Below are 21,715 nucleotides of genomic sequence, written 5' to 3' on the forward strand. Positions count from 1 at the left end.
GAATTTACTCCGATTGTTCGTTGTTGCTTTGACTGGTATTATTGTGATAGTAATTCCTAATTTTGCTAGTTTGATGGCGCTAGTTGGAGCTACTTGTTGTACGTTATTGGCGTTTGTTCTTCCGGGGATTTTCCACTACGTCATATTTAAAGAGTAAGTTTTTTTTTTTTTTTTTTTTTTTTTATCTATCCATGTAGGAAACTAGAGAAAATAATATTATACACAGTAAACTACATAGTATTCCTGTGCAGTTAGACCTAGCTATAGAATGTTCACCATAGCTGATAAGTTTCTTTGTTTAGTAGTTTTTTTTTTTTTTTAACAAGAGTGTTAAAGAACTCTCTTGTTAAAGTTGTTGTGTTCTCTGTATGTTTTATTCTTTAAATTATACCTTTACTCAATGAGGATGCTTAGTGTTATTTTAAAATATATATATATATATATTTAATATAGTCCTGCATGAGCTAATGTCATGATGATTGATGAGTGGTGGAAATTAAGGTGAAATAAATGGTAACTAACTGTAACTGCCAAGGAAAATAGTGTTCTTACATTGAATTTTTATTCACAGATTTTATCCCGCTTTACGCATATTTTTACAACGAAATTACGAATTCTTATTTACCACAAAATCGTGTCTCTAATGATACATAAAACTAAAAATACTAATGATAATTTTATTGTTTCTCTTTCTAACTTTGCAGCTTGCTCACACAAAGACAGAAATTGTTGGATTCATTACTGATAGCGCTGGGTGTGATTGGTGCAGTGGTAGGAACGTGGGACGCTTTGAGACGGATACATAATTCTGATGACGTCCCTACACATTCTGTTATGAGACAAATCGATGATGGTATGAGGCAGGTATTTAATACGACAAATACAGTGTATTTTAATAGTACTTTTGATTTAGGCATTAGTACCGAAACTAACACTAGTATTACTAGTATAGATAGTATATAAAAAAGGTGTTAGCATATATATATGTTGTTCACAGTGTACTTCCAGTTAAGGCATAGTATGTCAGAATAGTACCGTGTCATAAGGAAATTACGATATATATACAGGGTACTCCGGGAATAGAGCGACAAACTTTGTATACGTGTTCAGGACTTCAATAGAAGGAAAACGTTTATCTGCAACTTTGGTAGGAAACGCCTAATTATTGAGACGAAGCTGATTGAAATTAATTAGTGGAATTGGCCTCATCTAGGTCCTAAACACGTATGCGAAGTTTGTAGATTTACTCCTGGAACACCTTGTATATATCTACAAGAAGAAGTTTATATTTGTCTGGATAAAGAACACTGTTTCAGTGATGTAACGTGACATTCGTTCTCAGCATGTATAGAATTAAATATAACACAATAACTAACCTGTATTATGCTGTAATGTTAAACAAGGTGAGATGATTTTGTCACTACTAATTACTTTTAAGAAAAATGTGTAACACGCTTTACTACATGGCATAATTAATTTTAGTGCTGTATAGTCGTTTAGATATCATAAAAAGTTGAAGGCTGAATAGAACGCATTACACTGAGCCTCAAGGAAATATTCCGTAATAACTAGAATTAAATTGTAGAATAAGAGGTATTATTTCCTTATGATACGGAACTTGATGTGCATTCAATATTTGTGTACGTTATTTTTAAATCAAAGTGATGAGCCAATTATGTGATGTTGACCTTGAGAAAGATTTTTAAAAAAATGTATAATAGTATTTTTTAAAGATAATATTATAACATGTATGATTATACCGATCTTGTTTTTATTGCAGTATTTTTAAGTCACAATGTGTGGTAATATTAAAACTGTTGTGAAATAGTTGATGAAGACATTAGCATAAATGCGTACTATGTCAATTAGATACCTATATAGAAGAAAGAGAGAGAGACGCAACACATTTTGATAGATTTATATGATTTTTACATTCATTAATCGCTTTTATGTTTTGTAACTAGTATTGAAACACGTTTTTCTATTAATAGAATTTTATTGAAAATGTGTTTGTTATATGAAATGATGATTGAGTGAGTTTGATGTAAAATAATGTATTAAAAAGTAATAAACAGAAATCCAAACGTAGGCTTACGGATAACGAAATGAAAATAAAAGTTAAGTACGTTATACTGATGAACAAAAATACGTTGAAGGAATGAAATATAGGCACTTAGGCTTCAAGACTGAATGTCCCACAATCAGCGTGGATACAAGAGTGAAGAAAGAGAAATAATGCTAGACACGAAAGTCTGGTTGTGTGTCACTGTCAGTCATACTGAATGTGATCATTATCGAGTTATCACATTTCTGCCAATCTAATGCGCGCTTTCCTGTCTAGATGTAGTATTCAGATTCGAGTACAAAGATTTTTAGTTCAGCGTCATACTCTTATGCCCGGTAGGCTAAGGTAGGCGATAATTAACCCTTTTAAATTCTGTTTTTTTAAGGTAAATTGTAGACTTTCAGTCAAGCAGTTACATCATTATCCCTATTTATTCTAGGATCACGATTTGTAACTTATTCTCTTCAGAATAGAACAGCCTTTCAAACGGTACCATTCATATTTCCCTATCATGTCCCTGAAGCGGGAAATTTTTGGAGAAAACTGGATTTATTCTTAATTGTTTTTTCAAGTTTTGAGCCCCCCTGGGCCCCCTATGCTAACGCACAGATCTCAAAATCAACTGAAAAATACTGAAGGCGTACTAAATGTGTGTACAAAATTTCAAGCTTCTATCTTGAATAGTAGCCGGGGAAATATTTACCAATGAGCCCTAAATGTCTTAGATAAGCCCAAAAGACTCGGATGTAATATAAAAATTTCCTGAGACGTCCCTATTTATCCTAGGGTCATGATTTGTACCTCATTCCCTTCGGAATAGCCTTTCAAACGGTACCACTCACATGAGAAATAGGGATAATCGCTTTTTTCTAAGTTTGGCCCCATCTGGAACTCCTTCCCCTCCTGTGTTAAGTCACAGATCTCGAAATCAACTGAAGAGTGCTAAGGGGAATACTGAATGTGTGTTCAAAATATCAGGCTTCTTGAAGAGTAAAGGCGGGAGAAAATATACATCAATTGTGCTAAGAATATCCCCACAATACCCAAGATTCCCTCATAAAACAGAATCTCAGGTTAAAAGTTCCTGAGACATCTCTATGTATCGTAGGGTCATCTTTCGTACCTCATTCTCTTCAGAATAGAACAGTTTTTCAAACAGTACGATTCATATGTGTCCATCATCTATCTGAGGAGGGAATATCGCGAAAGAAGGGATTTTGTGTTAAAATATCCATTTTTTTTTTTTTTTTTTTAAATTGCCCCTCTGGAACCTCCCTTGTGTTAACGCAGAGATCTGAAACAAATCTGAAAAATACTAAGGGTACACTGAATGTACTGTATGTGCAAAGTTTCAGTCTTCTAGGTGCAAAAGTAAGCCCGCTGAAAAATAATAAAAATAGGCCTTACAATTTTTTTTTAAAGTTATAACGCAGCAAGGCGTGAAACCATACGTAACGTGTTCTACGTATGTACAATGCCTCTAGGCTTGAAAAACAAACAAACAAACGAAGTGAAAAGCTGTATTAGCACTTCTTTAATCGAGTAATAAAGATACTACTCTATCTTATAAAAATATACAATGGAATCATTGGTGGAATGAGAATTGGGAGTAAACTAGAGTACTTCGAGAAAACCCACAATGTTGTCCATGGGGATGCGCACGAGACAAGATTTGTGGCTGTCTCGTCTCGAAAATGTGCTGTAAAAGTGATGTCTCGACTCGAAAAATGTATATTTCTCTATTGGAAGAGCCGTGTCTCGACTCGAATTTTGTCAGGAAAATCCTGTCTCGACTCGTCTCGTGCGCATCCCTAGTTGTCCATCACAAACTTACTTGGCCAGAGATTGAACCAGGAACCCCCACGCACCAAAGGTAAGCGCTCTACCGCTGAATTACTGTGCTCCCCCTAGATTCAAGAACAGCTTGCGTCCATAGTTCACCTCTAACTTCATTCAAATGTATTGTTTCTTACGTCACAATGCATTGTTACAATTCTCAAATTCGTTACATTTATTGTGGGCTTATTATTGCATAAAACGTTTGAATTAGATAGTCACTTGTTTCTTACGTCACAATGCATTGTTACAATTCTCAGATTCGTTACATTTATTGTGGGCTTACTATTGCATAAAGCGTTTGAATTAGATAGTCACTTGTTTCTTACGTCACAATGCATTGTTACAATTCTCAAATTCGTTACATTTATTGTGGGCTTACTATTGCATAAAGCGTTTGAATTAGATAGTCACTTGTTTCTTACGTCACAATGCATTGTTACAATTCTCAAATTCGTTACATTTATTGTGGGCTTATTATTGCATAAAGCGTTTGAATTAGATAGTCACTTGTTTCTTACGTCACAATGCATTGTTACAATTCTCAGATTCGTTACATTTATTGTGGGCTTACTATTGCATAAAGCGTTTGAATTAGATAGTCACTTGTTTCTTACGTCACAATGCATTGTTACAATTCTCAAATTCGTTACATTTATTGTGGGCTTACTATTGCATAAAGCGTTTGAATTAGACAGTCACAAATAGAAGGCAAACAGAAACGATCATTTTATGACACTCGATGCAGGAGTAAAATACTTGTTTACGGTGAAAAAATAAAAACAGGAAGGTAAAAAGGAAAGTTCAATGTAGCTGAAAGCGTGAACAATGAATATGTTACGTAACAAATAGACCACCTATAAATTCTCCGCTCTGATAATTTATGTCCAAATTCATTTGTGAAATAGTGGGAGGCTCATGGTAGAGCACCTTCCTCTGGTACGTGGGATCCCTGATTCGAGCCCCGGCCAAGTAAGTTTGTGGTGGACAACATCATGCTCGTGGGTTTTCTCTGGATTCTCCCGTTTCCTCCCACTTTCTCATTCCACCAATTCTTCTTACATCATTCGTTTGCCATAATCAGCGTCTCCCTTAACCTCAAGAGCATAATCGTGGGACGTTAAACTGAAAGATTTCATTTTAATTTGTAAAATAAATTTGTCCTACTGCATTACATTCACCAACACATTTCCTTTTTTATCTGTTATTTTAATTCTTAAATTTGGGGTGCACGTTAGATTCGCGTAAGTTCAGTGTGACAACATTCAATATGACCGACAGTGACACACAACGAGACTTGTATTTCTAATGCTGTATTTCTTTTATATATGCTGATGATGAGACGTTCTGTCTTGAAAGCTCTTGTTTAATTATTTCAGTAGGTTTTTCGGCGTAACTATCATGTAAGTACCTTTTATGTTTATTTACCTGTTGTAAAATTATTTTCGGCATTATTTTTTAAAATGCAATCTTGGCAAAAAAGTAAAACTGGATGAAAATTGTTTGTGTTATGAAAATAAATAATGAATTGAAGTTCTTATCCTGGATAGTGTGGCGTCTCTTGAAGGAAGTAACATCGGTAAAAAATTATTTTTTTTCGGTACCAGATAAGGTAATGTTTCTTCTCGTAGCTTGCGGTGCTAGAGTTTAGATTTTTACCAAGTGACTTCCCTCAATAGCCGCCACTCTCCTGGTTTGTAGTTTATTCGGGACCAAGACAATATGCTTGTAAACAGAAGGGTTGTGTGAGTATGCTAGGTGGGTCCATATTTCTGCCCTTGATCAACTGTCTTGTCTTGTCTGTGTGATTGAGTCTGTCTCAGTTGTATTGAAGTTAACAAGTAGGTATCAGAACCAAAATTCAGCACTTAATTCTGATTTCGTTGGTAACACATATGTTGTCAATATCCTTATCACGGCTGAGGAAAATGAAATGAAATCTTTGAGTTTTACATCCCACGGTTATGCCGGTTAGGCTAAAGGAGACGGTGATGATGAGTGATGAATGAAATGGTGGAATGAAGAAAGTGGGAGGAAACGGGAGAACCCCGAGAAAACCCACGCACACGGTGTTTGTCCACCATAAAGTTCACTTGGCGGGGGCTGGGATCGAACCCGGGATCTCAAGCACCAGAGGTGAACGCTCTACCACTGAGTCACCGCGGCCCTATCACGGCTGAGGCTATTTGTAAAGAATTTGTAGTTTTGCGTTGAGAACTCAAACGGGAATCAAACCAGGATCACATATATAGAAAGTACATGTGCTTGGTTATTTGTAGATGTCTACTGAACGTATGAACTACAGTTCAAAATTTCAGTTAAGGGGAGTGGGGCTCAATGACTCAGTGGTAAAATGTTCACTTCTAATGCTTAGGGTCCCTGGTTCGATCCCAACTCACGAAAAGTGGACTTTGTGAAGGACAAACACCGTATATTTGGGTTTTCTCGGGGTCCTCCCTTTTCTTACTACTTTATTCATTCCATCATTGCGTTCATTTCTCATCATCATCATCTCCTTTAGCCTAGCCGGCATAAAATTAAAAGATTTCGTTTTTATTTATTTCAGTTAAGGGAAACACAATAATCCAATGTTAAAGCGCTCACCTCTGGTGGGAGTCCGTGGTTCGATTCTAGACCATACGAGTTTGTGGCGGACAGCATTGTGTTCGTGATTTTTTCGAGGTTCTTCCGTTTCCTCCCACATTTTCATTCGAAGAATTTCTTTCGTAATCATTCAGTGTTATTCATGATAGTCTCCTTTAGCTTACAGGACATAATCCTTAGACATAAAAATAAAAACTTGATTTTATTTCAAAATATCAGTTCTAAAACTGTGGGTACTCTGCAGCATTTTATTCTTCTCAACTGTTGATTCGAATATATCAGGGATATTTCCATGTTCATGGAATTAAGTAGAAGTGCCACATTATTAATAGTGAAGGGGGTCACTGTGGCTCAGTGGTACAGCGCTTACTCCCGTTTCCTCCTACATTCTCATGCCACCAATTTTTCCATCATCATTCACTTGCCGTAATCACCCGTCTCCCTTAGCCTAAAGGACATAAGCGTGGGACGTTAAACTGAATGATGTCATTTCATTTCATTAAAGTTAGTGTAAAGGGACAAGTTTTGCCGATAGATGTCACTACAGTCTTCGTATCTCTCCCATGTATTTTTTACCTTTCACGAAAATTTACAATTTCTTTTACAAATTTCAACGTAGAGACTTCAAATTTTTAGAGAAGGAACTTCATAACCTATTAAAGGGAACAATCCGTGTCGATTTTTTATTTACAATTTTCTTCATTGTTGAAACAGTTCCATTGTTAAAGGTTTGGATATCCATTTCAACAATCAAGCCATTTCAACAATGAACAAAATTGTAAATAAAAAATCGGCACGGATTGTTCCCTTTAATAGGTTATGAAGTTCCTTCTCTAAAAATTTGAAGTCTCTACATTGAAATTTGTAAAAGAAATTGTAAATTTTCGTGAAAGGTAAAAAATACATGGAAGAGATACGAAGATTGCACTGCCATCTATCGACAAAACTTGTCCCTTTAAACCAACCTTAATACTGAAAGACCTTTTCAAATATGACATTTCTGGAAGTATTAGCTTTATCATCATCATGCTTGAACTCCCAACTAACGTAATGTTAAGCATGTGGTCCTGATTTCCGTTCCTGGTTAATATCTATTGCCCGTTGACTATGTTGCATACAAAGGGAATGATAAACCAAACGAACTAATTTAAATTGATATGCTCAAAACCAGGGGCGGATCCAGGACCGACTTCTGGGGGGGGGCGGTGGGTTGTCATACTGCTACTTTTAAAGGCTCCAAATTTTGGGATGGGCTTTATTTATATATATAAAATAAGAAAGTATCCTCTTCTGGGGGGGGCGATTGCCCCCCCCCTGGATCCGCCCCTGCTCAAAACACAAAATGTAGGGGACTGAAATATTGACTCACCTTTTTTTTCTTTTCTCTTTCTTTTTGTCACAGCAGTTTGTTGAAAATCTTGCGAATTTCTTAATGAGCAAACTTCTCTCTTAAAATAACCCTTGAGAGTTTTATTAATATAATTATTTTATTTATTTTTTAAAATAAATATTTTAAATGTAAATTAATTATCCGATAAGTTCATGTTATTTGTGACAGAAAGTTTTTGATAATCTACCTTAAGACAATATACATATGATTCATAACTAGTTTTGAACTCTTGCGTTGAGGTGATGTATGTTATTTCTCTTGGGAATAGCTCAGTGGCAGAGATTGTGTTTTGGCTCGCTTGCATTTCAGAAATGCTGCTATTCTTTAGTAGTTTTGTAGGTAACTGGACTCAAAAACATAAAGTTAACGCTTTCTGCTGCAAATGAAATCGAGTACCAGTTAAGAGACTGTGAAACAAAAGTATTAGTATTAAATTGAGAACAATTTTTGTCTGGAAAATGTCTCTCTATACCGAAAGTATTTGACAATTGTCTCGCTAAGCAAATGAAAAGATGTCATGCTATAGCTGAGCCATCAAGAGATGGTCTCTTAAGTTTCTTACCACATGCGGAGGGGAAAAAATGTAGCCTTTACTTTGGTGCTAGTGTTACCAACCAGTCACTCTGTCTTACACGATTAATTGAACTGCCATTATAGATACACTGAAAAGGACTTGATACGTGAGTAGTGGCAACGCCGCTGCGAGCTGTTAAGAGACCTTCTTTTGCTGGCGGCTCTGTAGCATTTTATAAGACAGGCATCTAACAACGAATATTCTTGCCTTTGTTTACATTGAAGTGCCTCGTGGAGTTGATTGGTTCTTGGAATGAAGCATTTAGCAGATTTTGGTTATTCACCGAAATATTCAAATGTGTGTGTTATTGCGTATACGTCATTCATAAAGAAGTATCGTAGGTTCAAATCGTGCTCAGGCTGGCCATTCTGGCTGAGTATTCTCTGTTCTTTCGTTCTGTTTTTTTTTTTAATTATTTTATTTTAATTTTTAGTGTCATTCGCAGTAGAATTTTCATTTGGAAAATATGAAGTGATACCTCTAACAACACAATATGATTATAACATAATAGGCTACGGTACGTAAGAATGCACTTCAACCTTTATTAAACTGTCCTGTTACCGTTCACCAAACATTATTAGGGTCATCAAGTCTAGGATGCTGAGGTGGGCAGTCATGTAGCCAGAATGGAAGAAAGTAGAAACGCTTTCAAATTTTCAGCTGGAAGTCCAATCGGAAAACGACCATTAGGAAGACCAAGGCGCAGATGGGAGGACAATGTTAAGATGGATCTCGTAGAAATAGGAACACAAAGTAGAAACTGGATCCAATGGACTAAGGATACACGTTAGTGGAGAACTTTTGTGAACGCGCCATAGACCATAGAGTTAGTTATTACATATTGGGAAAACATATACTTCCCTAAACATCCAACCGGTAATACTGATATTCTCGACTGTAAACGTTTCGCCAACTATTGTCACCTTCATCAGTAGAAATCCTTAAGAAATCAACGTTACTTGAAGGCTTACGTTATCGGTGGCTAAAATTACAGTGGTTTACCGGTCGAGTGCATAATTGAGGACAAGTTTTATTAATATCACATATGCATCATGTGAATTTATTAAGAAAGACTATTCTATTACACGTGTAAAGAAAGCTGATACTGGCCGACTGTTTAAGCAAAAATTATATGATTCAACAAATGTTATATTTCACACATTTCACTGAAAATAAAATTTTCAAACTTTCTTCCACTATATTTTGAAGTCTTCGCTTATTCTACAAAGCCATGTTCTCTAAATTTTAATATATCTTGTGTGTTTTTTTTAATAGTTATTTCCTTCTTAAAAAAAAAAGTGTAAGTTGTACTTTGAATAATCAACGAATGTGAAAATTCCGTAATCGGTTCAAAATATAGACAGTTATTCAAAATATAGTTATATTTTCCTGATAAGTAGACCAGTGAAATTTCGTATTTATTTTTCTAAGCCCCATACACAAGTTCCGAAGTTAAGATTTTTTTTTTTTTTTTTTTAAGTCTATGACAGAGCCGGCGCTAAGCGTTGTCTATAATTTTCATTTGATCCGATGTTTCAAGTAATAATACATCGAAGTAATTATAGTTTTCGTTCGGTACCACTAATCGATATTCTAGTTTAACGTACGTTTTGACTGGTTCCGTACCATCTCAATTAATTGAACTTTTTTTTTTTTTCTTTTTAATCTAGCATGGTCTTGGTAAGAGACCAGATTTAACATACTGCAACGCTCATATATAAAAATAATGAATTCTGCTTCTTAGGCTGAGTAACTGACTCTATGGCGTATGGAACCTGGAGGTTCTATCCCACGTTCACAAATGCTCTCCACTGACTTTTATCCTTAGCCAACTGAATCCAGTTTCTACTTTGTATCCCTATTTCTGCGAGATCCATCTTAATATTGTCCTCCTATCTGCACCGAAGCCTTCGTAATGGCTGTTTTCCGATTGGTCTTCCAGTTAATACTTTGCAAGCGTTCCTACTATCTTCTATTCTGGGTACACGACCTGCCCACCTGAGCCTCCTACATTTGATGATCCTAACAATGTTTCGTAAACGATATAAATTATGTTGTTCGTCGTTATGAAGTTTCCGCCATTTCCCATTCTCGTTCCTTTTGTGTCCGAATGTTCGTCTCAGGATCTTGTTCTTAAAGACTTTCAGTCTATGTTCTTCCCTCAGAGTAAGCGCAACCATACAGAACAACAGGCATGATTATATCGTTTTATATATTTTAAGCTTCAAATTCCTCAACAGAATTCGTGACGACAAAAGGTTTTGAACTGAACAATAACACGAATTCCCTGTTTTTAGTCGACATTTAATTTCTTTGTGAATATTGTTTTCGTTTGTTGTTTGTCTGACGATCCCGACGATTTAGTATTTAGTTTTCTGTACATTTACTTCTAACCTCATGTTCCTGCAAATGTATAACAAGACCTCTGCATTCTTTCTATTATTTTTCTATCATTCTCTTTTAAATTTACACAGTGCTTAGGCTTGATTTTGGAATTTTCTTCCGGTACAAGTATTGCCAACTCGTTGCTACCAGGAATGTTTTTCTCTTGCAAAATAGCTCACCGACCTATTATCTAGATACAATATAAAAGAGAGTTTTCCTGTTTTGAAATAAGTGACAATGAATCATTTTAAGTTGAGTTTTTTCTTCTTATTTGGAAACCGATTTTTACTATGGCATTTATCAGTTGCAAGCTCTGAGCGATTCCCAAGATAAATTTCTGTGCTGTTGAGACCAGAAAGTGTCAGTTTTTAAGAAAAATTGCACGAAAGAGTAGAATGTATTTCTGATAAGTATTAATACAGTATACATATTCCATGGTGCTGAGGGAAATAGAGTAAACATTTTAGTATTGTTGCGTCTTCTTAATATTTATAGATATATATTCACGTAAATATGAAAGAATTATGCTACTATGTAGCCATTAAATAAATGTTGTTTTTAAAAGATATATATATTTTTATAAAACATAATGTGTTTTGATTGACAAAAGCTTTGATGCTTGTTTCTGTTGTGATGTTGAATTAGTATACACATATGTAAAATATGTTCTAGTGTTTGAGATCGTACATGCAGTTCATTGTTTAATGTATATATATGTAAAACACACATGTATCTACTAATATTGTTTTTGTTCAGTCAATTAGTACAATGTAGTGTTGAAGTATATGTTATTCAGATTTTTAATATTGTTACGTGTATATAGAGGATGTTGTGTGACGCATTCAGTATACGAGGTGTGTTCGAAAAATATCCAACCTTTGATTGGCAAAAATATATTTATTGATTTGGAAATCCGAAACACTAATCCCCTTCAAAGTAGTCTCCGTCATACTTCTCCCAGTGCTCTCGCCATTGTTGGTGACACTTCTGGTATGCAGTTTTTGGAATGGTGAGCAACCGTGCAGTCGCATACCGCATGATCTCTTCTCTTGACTCAAATCGAACCCCTTTTAGTGGCATTTTCAGCTTGGGAAGTAACCAAAAGTCACATGGAGCCAGGTCGGGTGAGTAGGAAGCCTGAGAACACACAGGAATGTTGTGTTTGGCGATGAAAGCCTGAATCAAATTTCGCGAACACTCTCCTTATGCCGAAATTCTCGTTCAAAATTGAATGTACCGATCTGATTGAATGGTTTCTGCTTGGGTATAGCCAAGAGCCAAGTTTTAGGCAAAATTTGAGGCAATATCGGTGCTCAAGTTTTTCTTGTCATTCTACCAAAAAAAAAAAAAAAAAAAAAAAAAAACGCTTGTTGGTAGACACAGCCACTTCGTATATAGTATTACTTGGAGAGTACGTGGCGGAACAACACCCTGTATATACACAAAAACACTAAAAATACAAATATCAAGAAACTAATGTGGTGCTATAGGTAGAAGAATGAGTTTTCAAGTAATTTGTGGTAGAGAGATTGTAAATAATTGTTTATATATTAGAGTGTGAAAACTATAGAAAATAATAAGAACTGTATTTGGTGATATTTTCTGGAAAATTACTCAAGAGAGTCACTCTTGTGTTTCAATTGTTAGAAAGTATAGACATTGTATTTTGTACACTTTTTGACGAAAGTAGATACCCAGTCAACTGGTCTCTTACTCCCTTCTGAAAGTATCTGATATATTTACCCTCTTCAGTCCATAGGTGCACATATGTGCATCTCTGGTTTTTATTTATTTATTTATTTATTTTTGCTTCTATTCTGAGCTTGCATCGTAGTGAAAACTGCTTTGTAACGTTTGTGTACCTCTCAACTGTGTTTATTACAAATCTTTTTCATTAGATGGCATCAACAATCATCATATTTCAAGCGATAGTTTAAAAAAAATATGGACCGCTTAGTGCCAAGTCTCTAGAGCTGCGTTTCCCAACCGGTGTGCCGTGAATGGGGGCTGGTGTGCCGCGAGGAATCGAAACAAAATTATTAATTTTATAGCAATCAAATTACAAAACGTAGGGAAAATTTTATATTTATATTTCACATTACTATGAACCTCTACTATGAATCTACAATTTTAAGTTTCATACCGGGTTACTGTTCTATACATTTCTAATGTTGTAAAAGGTATTTGTTATCATTGTTATGACCATTAGTGCTTCTTTATTGTTGCAGACTATTTCGTAATTGAACATTTAAAATATCATTCAATTCTTTCGACAAATTACTTACATTTGTGTTTTAAAAGTAGCTATAAGAGATTTGTTTGTTCGTTCGTTATTTAGTGATCTAAGGTTGAATACAGTTTTTAAAAAGAAAGCGTATTTTTAAAATCTGAGTCCAATATTTCATCGCAATTGTTTTCTATTTTTAAATAGAATGAAAAATAAGCATAATGATTTACCGCGGGGGAAAACCAGTGATCTAGCTTTCTCCTCTGTGAGGAGATCAATAATCACAGAAAAAATACCACTGTGTTTTATATTTACAAATAATAATATCTATAAGTGTGCCGCGAGAATGCAAGTAACACCCGCAGTGTTCCGCAAGTTGAAAAGGGTTGGGAAACGCTGCTCTAGAGAATACTTTCATACTGATTTCAATTTCTGCTAGGAGCCAAATCTTTCATTCACCTACTTACCTGTTAAGACAAGCGCGAGACAAAATTGATTAAATGAACAGCTCTTATCATAATTACTTCTAAATAATGTCGCGGTGTTCAGATTCTGGGCAGTGCACAGCGAAGGGATGGCGGCATCTCATTCTCAGTGAAGCTACCTGAGGGATTGGCCAGGAAACAATATAAAATATATTTTGATAAAGGCAGTAAAGAGGATCACGCGAAACTGTCACCGTTACCCATGAAGATGTTAATGGATTCACTCCTTCATGAACTCAGCCGAAATAATAGCAGTAAGAAAACGAACATATCCTTTTTATTATGGGCAACCCACATTCCTTTGCTACTGTGCAGGTTGCATAAAACTTAGGGAATTATATAGATTTTAAACGTGATACAGATATCAACTTTCTACATATCCTTTTATTACAGGCAACCAGCATGGCTTTGCTACTGTGCAAGTTGCATAGAACCTAGGGAATTCTATAGATTTTAAACGTGATAGGGATATCAACTTTCCTACATATCCTTTTATCTAGGCAACCAACATTTCTTTGCTACTGTACAGGTTGCATAGAAGCTAGGGAGTTATGTAGATTTTAAATATGATATGGATAGCCAATTTTCTACATATCCTTTTATTATAGGCAACCCAGATTCCTTTTCTACTGTGCAGGTTGCATATAAGTTAGGGAATTCTATAGAAATTCAATATGGATAACCACTTTCCTATATATACTTATATTATAGGCAGCAAACATTCCTTTACTACTGTGCAGGTTGCAGAACTGGCTAGCAAATATCGATTTCAAAAAGGATATAATTAACTAAGTATTAAGACATGATTATCCGTGAAGATTGACTCAATTAACAACCTCGGCTGAGATAATCTCCCTAGCTATATCGCTTTCTTCAAAGGTTATCCTGTGGAGTAACGAACAAACTACGCACTAACCTTATAATCTCAGAAGGTGCAGTGCGTGATTCTAACAAGTGAAAGGTGAAAGCGAGAATTCGAATCGGCCGAATGATAACATAAGATACCTCACTGAATGACATTTCGGACAGCAGCAAGTGTAAAAATATTCAGAAATAAACCAAATGAAAACACGTTAACAAATAATGAAAATAAATTTATTCCTTGTTGTAAAATTATTCCTTCCCATATTCCTTTGCGAAAACTTGCCATAAGGCAAAGTGTGTGCGACAGCATAATTGTATTCAATTGAGACTCTTTCCTGGGTGTTTACTTTTGTGAATGAGTGTACCAAAGTATAAAATTCATTAATTAGAAGTAATTATAAACAGTAAACATTGTTATTCAATTTACGCCATACATGATATGTGTAACACATTTTATGGTGCAATATGAAAATAAGTAAATACTGTTTATTTTCCATTAGATTGCAGAGAAGTAAATAATACTGAAATGTGTATATGTATTGTTTCTGCTTGTTTCTTTTGTTTATTAGTTAGTGAAAGAACGTATAAGTATATTGTATACGCACGGTTTTTGTTTAAATGTTACTTGTTGGTGGTGGCTGCTTATTTTAATGACCTCAAAAGATGTGTACAATAGACGAACAAGATTGCTGATTGACATAAATTTCCATGCTTTTCTAGTCAACTTATGTAAAATTCAAAATGATTTAGTGAAGATTATTTGTAATTGCAAAACTAGGGAGGGCACTAATTTTAAGAGAGCTTTTTCATACATGTGGGTCCTGTGTGTCTTTGTCCTGGCTTTGAACCTAGACACTTCGAATCCGTTTCCTAACAGTGTTGTTACTGTAGTGAGGTTGCAAGGGAGCCTGCAACACCGACAACGTTACTTTTCGATTTAACATAGGACCTTACCAGTGTGGAGCCCAAATGACTGTACGATTGGAAAACTTACACTATTTTAGATCGGAGGGCACCATTTTAGATTGAAACCCACAATTTTAGGTTTAAACCCACAATTTTAGATTGAAAACCACCATTTTAGATTAAAAGCAGCATTTTAGGTTGAAAACCACCATATTAGATTGAAACACCATTTTAGTTGCAAACGCACCATTTTAAATTGGAAAACACCATTTTAGATTGAAAACCACTATTTTAGATTGAAACTAACATTTTAGATTGAAACCCACCATTTTAGATTGAAACCATCACTTTAGTTTGAAACCCACGATTTTAGATTGGAAAACGTCATTTTAGATTGAAAACCACTATTTTAGATTGAAACCATCACTTTAGATTGAAACCCACCATTTTAGATTGAAAACCACTTATTTCCAACAACTTTCCTCTTTTTCCATTTTTTCCCGTATCTTTAGTCATAACAGAGTTACCCTATGGATCCGGACTTTTGATATACCCGGTATAACAATAACAAATGCCCTCAACATAGATTGGTTTCTAATGAACTGTAGATTGTAAGTTCGTCCCCTCCTTTCTTCCTGTTTTGCCATCCAACAATAATATACAGATAGTACGAGGACAGTCAAAAAAATTCCCGCAATTTTGTTGTAGCTCTTTATTCCCACAACATGAGTAAAAATTACTTAATCGCTCTCAAAGTAGGCACCTTCGGAACACACATACTTACTCCGCTGCTCCTGCCATTGCGGGAAACATAGACGAAAGTCCTCTTGCGGTATCTGCCGAAGTTCAGCCCGTCACGTTGGGTGGCGAAATGGCTACCTTTGAGGCCAATTTTTCCGTAAAACATTACCACCGTAAAGTCTCTTAAGGCTATCGAGGTCTTTGAAACACGTTTGCACATGAACTTTGTTTGCGCGTTGCTTGAACTGTAACCCTGCGCCAAACTGATCATCACGCACTCCTCCGTTCAGCGACACTTTTCGTACACTGGCTGTTATGACATGTTAGGCAACTTAAGGACTGTACTGTATATGATTGATTGTGATTGCATCATAAATGCCAGAACTACAACAACATTTCCGGAACTGTTTGACTGTCCTAGTACTTTAGCTTGTGTCAAGTCTGAAAAAAAAGTAAATAAAGCATCACATTATAATTAAAAGTACATTATATAGATTTTTTCCCTAAATAATTGTGATTACATCGTCTTGTTTTGTCCTCTATGTATATTGTCAAGTTTTGCTGAACTCCCAAAATATAGTTGTTTTTGAATACCTATTTATATTAGTGTAAGGGGCCGTGGTGGCTTAGTGGTAGAGCGTTCACCTCTGGTGCTTCGGGTCCCGGGTTCGTTCCCAGCCCCCGCCAAGTGAATTTTGTGGTGGACAAACACCGTGTGCGTGGGTTTTCTCGGGGTTCTCCCGTTTCTTCCCACTTTCTTCATTCCACCATTTCATTCATTACTCATCACCACCGTCTCCTTTAGCCTAACCGGCATAACCGTGGGACGTAAAACTCAAAAGATTTCATTTCATTTCATTTTTTTATATTAGTGTAAACTTTTGTGTAATGGTAGCAGCATAATTTACCAAAATATTCCTTCTTCGAGGTTCTCTTTGTGAGTTTTGGGGGTATATTATTACAACATTTACCAACGATACGGTTATTCAATAGACCAGTGAACACTGCTGGCCTCAGAATGAAACATCCGATTAAAGTGTAGGGGCTAGGCGTGTAAAATATAAAATCTTCTTTTTCTTCGTCATTATCTTCACTAGTGTGTGATGTAAAGCACTTTTCGTTAATTAACTTAAAATCATATGTTACTGTTATAAACCTCAACTTCGGCTAACTTGTTGAAAAGTTTTCACCACGTTGAGATGCGTAAAATGGTTCCTACCTTGTTCAAAGAAATAAATTTAAATAGTTCAGTATGAGATAATGTTAATACTATTTATTGTTCGTGTTGTAGATCGAGGTACGTTAAAGCGAGGATTAAATTTGTTCTGAACTTAATATGTCATTCCATAACATTGCATTTACTTTGTATCAGTATATAAAAGAAAAGTATTGAAACTGAATAGCATTTGTCATATGCAGTGACCAATCTCTTATTGTATTTCTCCAAATTCGTTACTCTTTATATTTTCTTCTAAAAAAAATTCTGCATTCCATGCTCGTGGGACCTTAATTTTCTTTCTGTTTCCTTAACTCCAGTGCAGCTATTAACTTCCCAGGGACACTAGCAGACTATTTAAGAATGTTTGTATGTAGTGAAATATTCAAATCTGAATGTGAATAAAGGATAGAAACTATTCCACAATTTCTTTTCTTCTTCTTTTTTTTTAAGTTCATGTCATTTTTAATTAATTTTAGGAATTAGCCAGTCGGATTGTCAGATGTTATGAAGGAAAGGTGGAAAGTGGGGGAATTTGTTACAACCAAACATTTTTGAAACGGTACTATTAGATTTTAAAACAATATTAACTAGAATTATTATTGAGAAGACAAATATACTGAAAAGTTCAAAACTTTTACTTTTTAGTTGTATACGTTCGTATTTCAATAATAATAATTTCAGATTTAATGTGTGAAAGTGATGGTAAAGTAGGTATATGTTTTGTTTTAAAATGAAAGTCATTATATATGCATAATTCCTATAATGTATTCTGCATGCCAAATACGAAATCTGGTATCTCACGCTTGTATACTAAAACAGTCATTCTGTTACCATGTATATATGTAGTTTTTCTTTTTATTGAACAAAAGCTGAAATAGGATACAAAATGACGTACATTGGCTGTTATACTAGAAAATGACTAGTTTGGTAACACATCTTTTACACTACGAGAGTGGAAACATTTGTTTTTTTAAAAAATACGTTTGTGTATTTACGAGGTCTATCCAAAAACTAACAGACGTTTTGAAGTAAAAAAAAGTAACAGAATGAACAAACTAAATTGTATTGTATACATTTGAAAGGCACACTCTTAAGCTATTTTTCCAAATAATCGCCATGCAAATTAAGGTATTTATCATACCGTGGCACAAGTTTTTCAATACTGTCGCGGTAGAAATCTGCCACCTGCGATTTCAACCACTGGCTTAGAACGGCATGCAGTTCTTCGTCGGTATCAAAGCATTGTATATCGAGCCACGTCTTCATTGCTAGAAACAGATGGTAGTAGCTTGGCACCAAATTCGGACTGTATGGTAGGTGATCGAACACCCCTCCCCATCTAAAACCATCCAAGAGCTCTCAGGTACATTTGGCCGTGTGTGGATATGCATTGTCGTAAAAAAAAAAAAAAAAAAAAAAAAAACCTTTGCGCTAAGTTTTCTCCGGCGCTTGTTTTGAATCGCGCGCCTTAACTTCCTCAGTGCTTCAACATGCCAACAAAAACCTAATCACAGAACGCACCTCACAAGAGGAGGGGTTTTTCTATTGCAGCGCACATTGTAAAACGTTACAGAGAGCACAGTAAGAGCGTGACAGTCCTCACTCTACCACAACAGCTGGATGCGTACTGAGTGTGGCAACGTTCTGATACCAAAATGGCGACTCTAGCCCCGCCCACTGCCACGATAGCCAAAACGTCTGGGACTTTCTGGATAGCCCTCGTATTTGTTTATACACAGGTTTCCTCTTTATCTAAGAAAAAAAATTAACAGTTTAAGTTTACACCTTCATTAAATGCAGAGTTTCACAAAGCATTAGTGGTATTATTTACGTAGGCCAGATGTATCCTTGGGACAGATTTTTGGTGGCTAAAATCGATGAGTGTTTGTAATCAATTCTATTACTGAAATTACATTTTCGAAAGTACAAATGAATTTAAGTATTAGTATACGATGTGGAACAAAACATTGCGTAAAATGCATTTTTAGTATTTTCTGTTTATTATTCTTCAGCAAAAACAGAATTAAAGGAACAAGTCGATGGCATTGTTGAAACTTTATGCAGTAATAAGAAGCAGTAGTATACAGTTATATTACTTTATGCTGCAAAGGAAATCAGTAATCTAGGATTTACAATGCACGTACAAAAAAAGTGTGACCTATCCATATTGTAAGTTTGTACAGTTAGCGACAAACGTTCTTTCTGTTTAATGGAATTAGTTTCGTAAATAACTTCAGAATGGAAGGACAATTTGAATACAGTTAAAATGAGTATAATTTTCTGTATGTTGCAGCCATACCATCTTGTACGTTGCAGCCATACTTCCGTTATTCCCAAAATAAATGTTACCAAACTGAAAGAACTTTTGTTGCAGACTGTACGTGCCTACCTGTAGCGTGTGCAGAATTTCATCTAGAGAGGATTCAAATTTCCGATTTCATCTCGTTTCAGGTGTTTGTATACATATCTTAATATGGTACATGATTATTTTTGCCTTATGTCTTGTTCAAAGGAGAGGAGCGTTGAAAATTCGGAACACCGCGTTGCAGACGCCACTGCTTCAGACAGTGTTATTTATTTATTTACTGTCCTCTGTCTGTGTTTTTTTCTTTCTCTTTTGTGTTGGAAGTAAAGGCATTACTGAATTATTAAAGCAAAGGTACTTCATGGAGAAAAAGGTTCTTTGAGCTTAGTTATTAAACAAAACAGTCTTCCTTTTAGCATAGTTATAGGATGCCCTGAGGGTGTAATGTCTACAACCGAACCGGTTTTCTCAAATTTAGCAATCAAGTCTCATCACAGTCGAATTATTCGGTGGATTACGTTGGCCAAATATTCCACAGAGTTTGCGAACAATCTCTGCACAATATTCACCACATTTGTGAGAAGTTTTCACTATAACAACACACCACTCTGTCGTGAAGCGTTCCATTTCTACCCGAACAGAAAACAGATGACGAACATGTGCCATCCGGCGCTCCGTGACTACTAACCACAAAGATAACAGATGAAAATCGTGTAATGTTCAGTGCTGCCAACTTACTAGAACAGAAATGGCGGACATTTCAAAACTTGCATTCTTTATGGGACACCCTTTATAACACTGTGCAAAGAGGAGACATACATGAATCAATGGATGAGATCAGGATGAGCATAGTAACATGCTTGTGAGTAAGTTTTCAACCGTAATTTTGGATAGAAATTGTTTTTTTTATGACAATAAAAAAAAAGATGTCATTCATTGCTAATTTAACCCCTTGCGTACCACCGACATCCATGATGATGTCATGAAAACGTATCCTTTATTAAGGATTGCATTAATCCTGGAGATGATGAAATTTTTTAGTGGATGCAAAGCAAGACTTAGTTCTACTACTTCTCCTTAGATGACAGCACCTTACCGATTTTTTTTTTTAAAGTGTTGTGTTAGTAGAAGGCAGGCCTAAGGGAACACTCAATTACGACACACATGTGTTTATTTTGACGATAAATAATAGCAGCTTCAGATCTATTTCAGGATCGGAAAAGGAAAAATCTTTGTCTTTGATCTCCTGTCAGTGTTGTCAACCTAAAGCAGCATAAAATCCCTTCAGAACATCAGAATTTCCCTTTATCAGTCCAAATGTTCCTCAATGCAAATAATTGTTTTTCTTTCTTTTTCTTTTTCTTTTTTTAAATCAGTAATATGAATGCTCCCCTCACGCGCGCACAACAACTATGCCCTATTTAACGGTCTAGACAGTCTTTTAACAGTAAATGAAACAGGTATTACAGCACGTACATAGGAAAATGACACCAGGAACACAAGGAATTAATAATGGATAGCTTTTATTAGCGAGACCAGATTGTTTATGTACGTATGCAGTGTTAACTAGCAGATCGTATTTATTGTTTTCTTCTAACGGTTACGCCATTACTACGTGCAGTGTGTTCCGGTGCTTCTTGCATTCTCTGTACTCTTTGTTGCGGATAGAAATGTCATTTTTTTTAACGCTTCTTATACTGAGTAAGTGTCAACATTTACTTGTTCCAAAAGATCAGTCTTTTTACGTTACTTGTATTAACAATTTAATAATACATCTCTAGATTATTTCGCTGTTATCATTATTTTAAACAATTATTTCTGCTAGTCACTCTATATCTAGTATTTGTTAGAGGACACCATTTATAAAGAAATTTATTAATAATGAAATGAAAAGAAAAATGTACTTATATTTAGATATGATTCCTTATTGTGAAAATAGTATTCAGTTTTCGTTTTTTAAATTTGATTTGAATGTAATTGTGTTCTGTGTCTTGACTTACATACTCCTTATCTTCACACTGTTTAGAATTATGTACATTGCTGGTTATGTAATTGAATAACGTATTACTGATGTAAAGAAAAGATAATAAATTTTAGTAATATTCTTATTTACA

General features: G+C 35.3%; 1 protein-coding gene across 4 annotated transcripts in view; it reads left to right on the forward strand.

Annotated features, from left to right (window-relative positions):
• Positions 1-21,715, forward strand: part of LOC145669492 (uncharacterized) — a 64,893-nt gene extending 43,178 nt beyond the window's left edge. Inside the window, exons 8-10 of one of the 4 annotated variants that reach the window (XM_081737671.1) lie at positions 2-153; positions 705-864; positions 17,773-21,715. In XM_081737671.1, the coding sequence (XP_081593797.1) occupies positions 2-153; positions 705-864; positions 17,773-17,865 (405 nt within the window). In that variant the 3' untranslated portion in view covers positions 17,866-21,715. Of the gene's footprint in view, position 1; positions 154-704 lie in introns of all 4 variants that reach the window. The other 3 variants (XM_081737673.1, XM_081737672.1, XM_081737670.1) reach the window with 3 other exon arrangements.

The sequence above is a fragment of the Thermobia domestica genome, chromosome 14, assembly GCF_964235325.1.
Source record: "Thermobia domestica chromosome 14, izTheDome1.hap1.1, whole genome shotgun sequence".
NCBI lineage: Eukaryota > Metazoa > Arthropoda > Insecta > Zygentoma > Lepismatidae > Thermobia > Thermobia domestica.